Here is an 8,741-nt window from a genome sequence, read left to right on the forward strand (position 1 = left end):
CTCATTGGTGTGTAGACGGGCTTCCCCGCCCTCTCCTCTCACTGTGTGGGAGTTTTTTCAACTGACTGCTGCTCTCACCTTACGCCGCCGCTCTTTTTGTTTTGTTGCAATGTTGAGAAGCGAGACACGGGAACTTTCTTTCTGGAGCATTTATTCAGAGACAAACAGAAACCTAAAACTGTACATTTACTACCACATAACAAGTACACTGCTGATGTATTCTCTGCTCTGATAGCCGACAGCTGTCTGCCCTGAGCGCCTTCACCGTCACTCACTCTCTCATGTAGCCTACGCACCACCGAGCTATTCCTTAAAGGAGCTTCCCCGGCCAGTAACACAAGGAGGGCTGTCAGAGCTTCTTGTATTTGGTCCGAAAGTCCAAACCATCCAAAAAAGGCTTTCACAATATAAACAAACCGAACCAGGGTATAGTTTGGTCCGGACCAAGACAACCTTTTTTTTTCTGACCCAAATTTGGTCTTTTGATCTGGACCATGGTCCAGGGGAGGTTTCACACCTGTAATTGTAACACCATAATGTAATGTTTGGATCAAACTGAAAAGTCAAAGTCCGGACTAAATGAGGTATGTGTGAAAACGCCCTTAGTTTTAGTTTTCGTGGTGCTGGTAAGTGGATTCTGTTACATGCGGATAGAGCCAGGCTAGCTGTTTTCCCTGCTCCCAGTCTTTGTGCTAAACTAATCTAACCGGCTTCAGGCTATAGCTTTATATTTCATAGACTGATATGAAAGCCCTATCAATCTTCTTATCTAACTATCTGCCAGAAAACAAGTAATCTCCCAAAATGTTGAACTCTTGCTTTTGGGCTTATAATTAATGTATTTCAAGTGTCTGCACATGGGATTTTTTTTAACTATATCCAATCTGTTGTAACTACTAAAATGTGTCTATGTTTGGCTGATTTCAGAGAAGAAGCAGTACAGGGAGTCATACATCAGCGATGCTCTGGAACTGGACATAGACCATCTGGACAAACGTTCCCGGGCGAGCGGCAGCAGCGCAGGGAGCATGTCTCATCACAAACGCCTGTCCCGCCACTCCACGACCAGCCACGGCAGCTCACACACCTCGGGTATCGAGACGGACAGCTTCAGGGCCCCGAGTCAGGCTCCGCACAGGCCCCTACGAACCTGTAGCTCGTCCACAACCAGCCACGGGAGCTCACACACCTCCGGCATCGAGAGCAGCGGCAAGGAGCGCATACTTGATGATGACGGTACGAGTGGGGAGTTGATCTTGAGTTAGTCTCTCATTGTCAGACCTTCCTCCACAGCGCTGCGGAGGAGGGTCTGGCTAGTCCATACAGCATTCTGGGATGGGAGAAAAAAACGTGCTCTGGTTCATTGGCTTTTCTTGAAACCAATCACAATTGTCTTGGTTGGAGCTAAGCGCCGGACGGAGCAACGATGCCTCTGCAAAATAGCCTCGGGAAGGAACTTGTTTTAGGAACATGTGTACGTTCAAAGGTAGTTTTAGTCGTGCAACAGAAAACTCTGATTGGACAGATAGTCTAGCTAGCTGTCTGGATTTACCCTGCAGAGATCTGAGAAGCAGGTAACCAGAGTTCTCAGAAATCAACCAGAGTTTAGAATGCCAACACAAAGAAAGTAAAAGGTGACAGACAACCGGCAGAACCTCCAGTGGCACCTGACCAATCCTGGAAAGGAAATGCTGTCGATAAAGTTAATCTTTCATCCCAAAATGATATACATAGACAGCATCAGGGTGTTTTAGCTGATTCTCATGAGTAGAAGTATAGTTATGGTGGTAAAATCATGTTCTCAATGCATTGTTTTTAGTGTTGAAGTAACAACATTTTCCACGACAACAATTGATACAACTAGAGATGTTCCGATACCATTTTTTACCTCCCGATACAGATTCCGATACTTGTGCTGTGGGTATCTGCCGATACCGAGTACCCATACCAGTGTGTTTAAAAAATTAAAAAAAGATTGTGCTGCACATGCATGACTGATATTATTACCATTGTGGTAAGGCCTGGCTCAGGTTTAACACTTTTTAAAACATGAATACAGCAAATGGAAGCCATTTATTTTTAAATAGAACAGTATAAAAATGTAAGTGCAGCTACAATATTGTAAAATGCATTACTCACACTTCCCTGTGACAGCATTCCTTCATGCACCCCCAGTTGGAGAGTGTGTGCGAAGCATCCCAAACTTGGTCCATCCATCTCGTCCATGGTTTTCTTCATGTTGCTAGCGTTGTCACGCAAAACAACATGAACGTTGGACTTGGGGATTTTCCACTTCACTAGCATCCCCTCAATTGCATCAGCAATTAATGTGCCAGTATGTGTCCCTCGGGACTCGTTGGCGTGCAGCACCGCACTTCGAGGGGTAACGTTGACTCTCTGTCCACCCAGTGGGACGTTGAACTTAGCAAAGACACGGGGCACACGTCGGAGGGCTAAATGTCCGTGGTAAAGCTGACTGCATGCACGTCTTTGCCCAAGCATACACGAAATGTGTTCCCAAACTGTCTCATATAATTTGGGTAGCGCAGTTTCAGAGATATATTTACAACTTGGCAAACCGTACCTTGGCTTCAAATGCTCCATTAAGCGGCGAAATCCCACATTTTCGACAACAGACAGGGGTTGGTAATCCAGTACAATAAACTCCAAAACTTTGTTGGTTATCGTTGTTGCCTTTTGGCTGTCTTTGGGGAATTTATCTCTTTGCTGGAAGGCAGTTTCCAGAGTTTGCTGCTCTAGTTCGTCCTTTTTTTCCCCCGTAGCTTTCGTAAATTCGTTGTGCTGTTTAGCGTGACGCGTCTTCAAATGTTTAAGTTGCTGCTGTTGAAATTTGCAACACTCGTGCCACCCCTTGAAATTGCTTCTCTGCATATGTTGCATGTTGCCGTCTTACCGGTGGGAACATCCACTGTAAAGTACAGGCAAACTGCCGACATGATGCGCTAATGCTAGCTTGTTTTAAGAAGGCGTTAGGTGATCAATTCTTCTTCGCCCCTCTAAAACAGCAGCGCAACTATTTTAAAAGTGGCAAAGAAGAACTGTGTCCGCGCTAACGGAGCTAACCAGTAAATAGATTCCTATTTTTAATGGTTTATGTGGTATCGGATCGGTGCCTGTACTCCAGTACTCGCCGATACCGATGCCAGCATTTTCGGCAGTATCGGAGGCATTTCCGATACTGGTATCGGAATCGGAACATCTCTAGATACAACCTTGCATCTGTTTCATGGATTATTGTCTTTTCTAAAGAAGAAATCACATAAAGTGAAGTATTTTACATTTTTGTCAGCAGCTTTAGTGGTTTGTTCAAAATAAACACAATGAGAACTGGATAATTAGCATCTGTAACAGTAATCACTATAGCTAATCAAAGAAAACCATAAAAAGGTCATCCCTGGACACACGGATGGCTGGCCAACTCATCTACAACAACTACCTTGCACAGACAAAAGTGCTGCAAAAAGAAGGACAAGACAATAGAAACATTCAGATTACCAGTTGAAAGTTAGTAGCAATTCAGAGTTTTTTTTGTTCCTTCAGAGATTGAGATGCTTGTGGACGACCCCAAAGACTACGAGGAGCTTCATGAGATGGCCCTGGACCAGGAGCTGTGTATCCACATCACTGAGGACATGTTGACCATGTCGCCTGATCAGACCAACGGATACTCAGGTACAGATGGGGTCTCACTCACTTTCTGCTCTACTTTGACCAATTTACATTTGAAACTTTGAGTTAACACTCCTTCAGGGTGAGCTGAGGCAATTCGTGTTTAAGTTTTCTAGCAATAAGAGCGAAAAGTATTTGATAGTAATTCTTTTTAATGGCAACCGTCCAAGCAAATCCACACTGAGCCAAGGAGGGATGATGAAGAACTTGTGTCATTCTGTAGTTAAATGTTATCATCTGTTCTCCCCAGGATTGATAGTAAAGGACGTCAGCTCCTCCACCTCCAGCTCCTCTGAGACCGTCGTCAAGATGAGAGGACAGAGCATTGAGTCTCTGCCGCAGGTAATTCACATTTACGTAACGGCTTAGTTTTCTTAGACATATTTGATACCTCGTCAAACAGTAAATGACAGAATGTCACATGAGGATATTCACTGTGTAGCTGTTGCATCAGCTATTTTAATTTTAATGGTAAATGTTAAGGTTTTGGAGTGATGTTCAACAATCATACAGGGAGCTGCTTCTCAGGAGATACGGGCTATGTATGGCTTTTTTTTCTTTTTCAATTAACACTCAAAATGAATAAGGCACTTTTATATACCATAATAATACAAAATAAATTAAACTGTATTTAATGTTTTGGACAAAGATCTTAGGTAGATAATAAAGAGAATAAATATTAAACTATATTCAAATCATTCTCCAAACCTCTCTAAACTAAAAATAAATCCAACCGTTTAATTAAGCTTGTTTACTAGATATTTAGTCAATCCTGATCTATAGACAAAATCATGAAGTGCATCTTATATCTTTCACATCGAGTCCAAACTGGAAGTTCAAGAAAAACCTTCCACCCTGTCATTACTGCTTTGCATCAACAAAAGAACCGTAGGAGTCACAAAGTAAAACAGGATTTACACTTGGCACAAGGGGGTTAAGGTGACTCCCGCTACAAACATCTACCGCGTAGGTTTTAAATCGGATCTATCTCGGATTGACATCCCCACCACAACACTATGTGATCCGGTTACATCACCTTGTAGTTTATCATGACTGAATAGGAGACTACGTTGTTTAGTTGCAGTATTGCATTGTAACATGTTGTTACATTTTGGATGGGACATACATGTGCTTTATCTGCTATGCTGTAACCCCTTACAGTAATGCAGAACTATAAATACACTGCAAAAATGGTCTTGTCTAAAAAACAAGATAAAAACATTAAATCTGAGGGAAAGGGAACTCAAAACAAGTGAAATTATATGTCCTGCATGCAAGATAATTTCACTTGACAAGCTTGCTTGATTGAAGATCATAGTGTAAAGTTAAATTCTTAAAATAAGAAATTCACTCTTAAAACAAGATAAATTATCTAACACTTCTAAATCTAATAAAAGTTTTTTTTATTTTTTTTATCTTGGTAAGAACCAAATAATTTGTAGTGTACAGCTTAAAGCAGAAGGTACAAAAGAGGAGGGAAAGGTTATTACAGGATGACTGCAAAGTAAAAAGTGTAAATGTTTTTTCATGGCTGACTTTTCCTTCAAGTCATTTATATTTTGGATTGCTTGCTGCTTTTCCCCCCCGTAATATTTGATTAGTTGTTTTCCGCCTGCAGACATCTGTGTGCAGGAAGCCTCAGTCTTCAACCGACCGACACAGCCAGTCTCTTGACGACGTGCGGCTCTACCAGAAGGACTGCCTGCAGTGGGCGGAGCTCTGCCAGGACACCGCCCACAGCTACACATTCGGCTGCGCCCAGGAGCTGAGCGACGGCGGCGGCAGCGGCTATCAGGGCCTCGCCGACCAGCGCGCCGGCATGCTGGAGCAGCACCCGTTTCCCATCAAGAGAACCAACAAGTACTTCTCCCTGGACCTGACCAGCGACGAGGTCCCCGAGTTCGTGGTGTGACGGAGGCGGAAACAAGGCAACCCCTTAGGGTGAGCTTTTTACTCCGATGTGGAGATGTTTCAGCCCTCAGGGAACGGGACCAGAGAGGAGTGTTGGCAGAGGTGGTTTCTAGGATGAGTAAACTGGCAAGTTGGCTGTCCCTTCACTTACCACTTCAGAAGAACAACACATAATAAACGGACAAACAAGGAAGACTCTGAAAAAGGGAACTTAAAGAACGGACATGTTGGTTCAAGAGAAACCTGCATCTTTAAAACGTAACCTGAGCTGCTCCCCTGTGTGAAAGGAAACAAAAGGGATCATGTCATCTTAAGAAAAAACTTTTTTTATTCAAATCTGTCTACTCCAAACTGGTTTTCAAGAACAACCCGTCGTGTTAGCCTGCTTTATACTTAAACAGAGTGTATGTGTGCATGCACACAGGCTTACAGCAGACAGAGACTCACCGACATGAAGAGCATATCAAAGACTTTCCCTGGAGGACACAAAGGACAAAATCACTCCGAGCTACAAACCAAAGACAATTCAATTCAATTCAATTTTTCAATTCAATTTTATTTATAGTATCAATTCATAACAAGAGTTATCTCAAGACACTTTACAGATAGACCACACTCCAGAATTTACAAGGACCCAACAGTTCTAGTAGTTTCCTCCAGAGCAAGCGACAGTGGCGAGTGACAAGAAATGGAACAATGTGCAACTTTTTATCAATGTGCAACCATGCTAAAACATAAAATAAAAAAAACAACATTTCAATGTCATGTTGGGAGGGAAGATGAACCCTTTGAGAGGAAATAGGATGGGTTTCTTCTTCTACGCCAATTCATTTGATCTCAACAGAAGTGCAGTGTGCCAATTCTGCCCCCCCTGTCGGACAAATCTCTGAATCATGTGAACCAAACCCCCTCCCCCCCCAATGTGCCTTCATCACACTATGCAGGTGTCAACCCATGGCCTTGACAATCACACACACTCACCTTAGTTATTTTCAAAGATCAGAGCCATCAGAATTCAACGACATTGTTATTTAAATGTCATACACACACACGCTTCAAGACAGTTTTTCTGCATCTTAAACGTAAAAAAGACTTGATTTCAAACTGTTTCATGTCCTGTGAACTCTGACAGAGTTTCCCACGAGGAATGAGGTTGAGTAAGTTCCTACATGTCCTGACTTGTGTTGAAAAGCTTCCCTGTAATAGACTCAAAATGGAGTCTGGTTGGCTGTCGGCCAAATTAAACCGTACATTTTGATGCATACATGTAGGTCTTCCTCTCTGCTCGGTTGTCTTTCACTCTTGTTATCTTCTGTTTTGTTTCATCCATCATTTAAACTGGAATTTGTAACATTTTATTTTTATTTTCCATCCTGTTGTTTTACCTGAAATCTCTTTACATGTTGTATTTTTGTATGAACTGTCCAGTGTATGTTGAACAGTTATTCTGTGTGCGGTTGATGTCATTCAGTATTACAGGCAAGTGTAAGTGACAGTATTAAGGACGTGATGTTTGTGGCTCTGAACATTTTGATGTCACAGTAAGATTGAAGAAAACTGGAGCCTGTTGTTCAACTTGTGGGAATTAAGGACAGGAAGTTGTTGCAGGTTAAAAAACAAGTGTTTTTTTACTCGTAAATAATGCAGCTCAGATTCAAAGTGCCACAGTAACAGCTTTGTGTGATTTAAATCAATAATATTGTTCTTTTTTAGATAGATACCATCATGTTTTTAGCTTCTTTGTGTTGAAAACACTACTCTTTTATTGTTTGATTTTGGAGGAAAATACTGCTCCATAACTTTTATAATGACCACAGAATTACTTGATACCACTCTCATGTCAGTACAATAAATACATGGCCACAGCCACGAAGCTAAAGCCAGAAGACGATTAGCTTAGCATAAAGACTGGAAACAGCTAGCCCAGCTTCATCCGATGGTAACAAAATCTGAATCTGAAACAAAAAATGAATAGCTAAGCCGAGCTCTACGTTGTGGAACTCGTACAAGAATTTACATTTTTGATCATCGTTGTTTTTTCTGAGTTGTCCCAGTTCCGCTTTAAGTCTATTCAAACCCACAGTTTTCACAGACACAATACATCTGAACAAGAGTTTAAACCGTTACATACATTTATCTAATACTAACAAAGACATGAATTTGATACTGCTATGTAATTAAAAACAACTTCTATATTTCTTACAGTTTTTTCCTTTTTTCACTATTTAAACTTATCATTATTTCTATTAATGGAAAATGTCAAGTCACATTTTGATGAACAATGATGTTTCTTATATTAAAACAGTATGTGTTAAGGAGCATAGCCATACAGTCATAACCCATGTCCTTAAAGTCTTCATAATTTGTTCTTATGGTCATACTTACACTAAGTAAGTATGTCTGTGTTCATAATCCTTTCTGTGAAAGGATCTCCCTTCAGGAAACAATGAAAGTTTTTTTGTTTTTTTTGTCACCCTGTAGTTGAAGAAATGATTTGTTATTATGAAGTCTGGTCTGTGCCTTCTTGGTACTAATGCCCTCAATATCCAATAAAAAGGTACATTTATTTGCCAAAGTTCTGTACTGTTCTGTTTTTGTTTTTTTTAAAGTAGTACTAAGTAGATCATTTCTTTTTTAATTTTGGAAAAGGCAGTTGAACAATGGAACATACAATGGAACATATAGAGAAAATAAAAAAGGACACATTGATTTTACATTCAGTTTAGTTGTGGCCTTTAATCTACCCAGGAAACATTTATCTCCAATAACAAATATACAATTCATATTCTGTATTTTCTATCATCAAAATATAATAAATCTGGTTATCAGATAAGACTGTTTGTAGGCTACTGTTACACATTGCCAAAATGTTTCATTGGTGTGTGCTGCCCTCTGGTGTTAGACAGTAGAAACCAGGTGTTCATCAGCATGGCCTGAGGGTGGCGGTGTTGTCTGGCACATGAGACACCAGCAGGGCTGTTCCTTGGCTGCATCAACCATAGACTCTATATAACTGTCTATGGCCTCAACAACAAACAACTTTATTTTGCCAAAAAGCAGAACATATATATGTATATAAATAAAATCTTAGATCCTAAGTAACTGGCTACAGGACAGTGAAAACATCAATGTGGTATTCA

General features: G+C 40.9%; 1 protein-coding gene across 1 annotated transcript in view; it reads left to right on the plus strand.

The window, feature by feature from the left end:
- frmd6 (FERM domain containing 6) overlaps positions 1 to 8,176 on the plus strand; it is a 31,814-nt gene extending 23,638 nt beyond the window's left edge. Inside the window, exons 11-14 of the mRNA XM_032500847.1 lie at positions 928 to 1,236; positions 3,562 to 3,693; positions 3,941 to 4,032; positions 5,309 to 8,176. Coding sequence (XP_032356738.1) covers positions 928 to 1,236; positions 3,562 to 3,693; positions 3,941 to 4,032; positions 5,309 to 5,602 — 827 coding nt within the window. The 3' untranslated portion in view covers positions 5,603 to 8,176. The remainder of the gene's footprint in view (positions 1 to 927; positions 1,237 to 3,561; positions 3,694 to 3,940; positions 4,033 to 5,308) is intronic.
- The last annotated feature ends 565 nt before the right edge of the window (positions 8,177 to 8,741 follow it).

Source organism: Etheostoma spectabile, chromosome 20, assembly GCF_008692095.1.
Source record: "Etheostoma spectabile isolate EspeVRDwgs_2016 chromosome 20, UIUC_Espe_1.0, whole genome shotgun sequence".
NCBI lineage: Eukaryota > Metazoa > Chordata > Actinopteri > Perciformes > Percidae > Etheostoma > Etheostoma spectabile.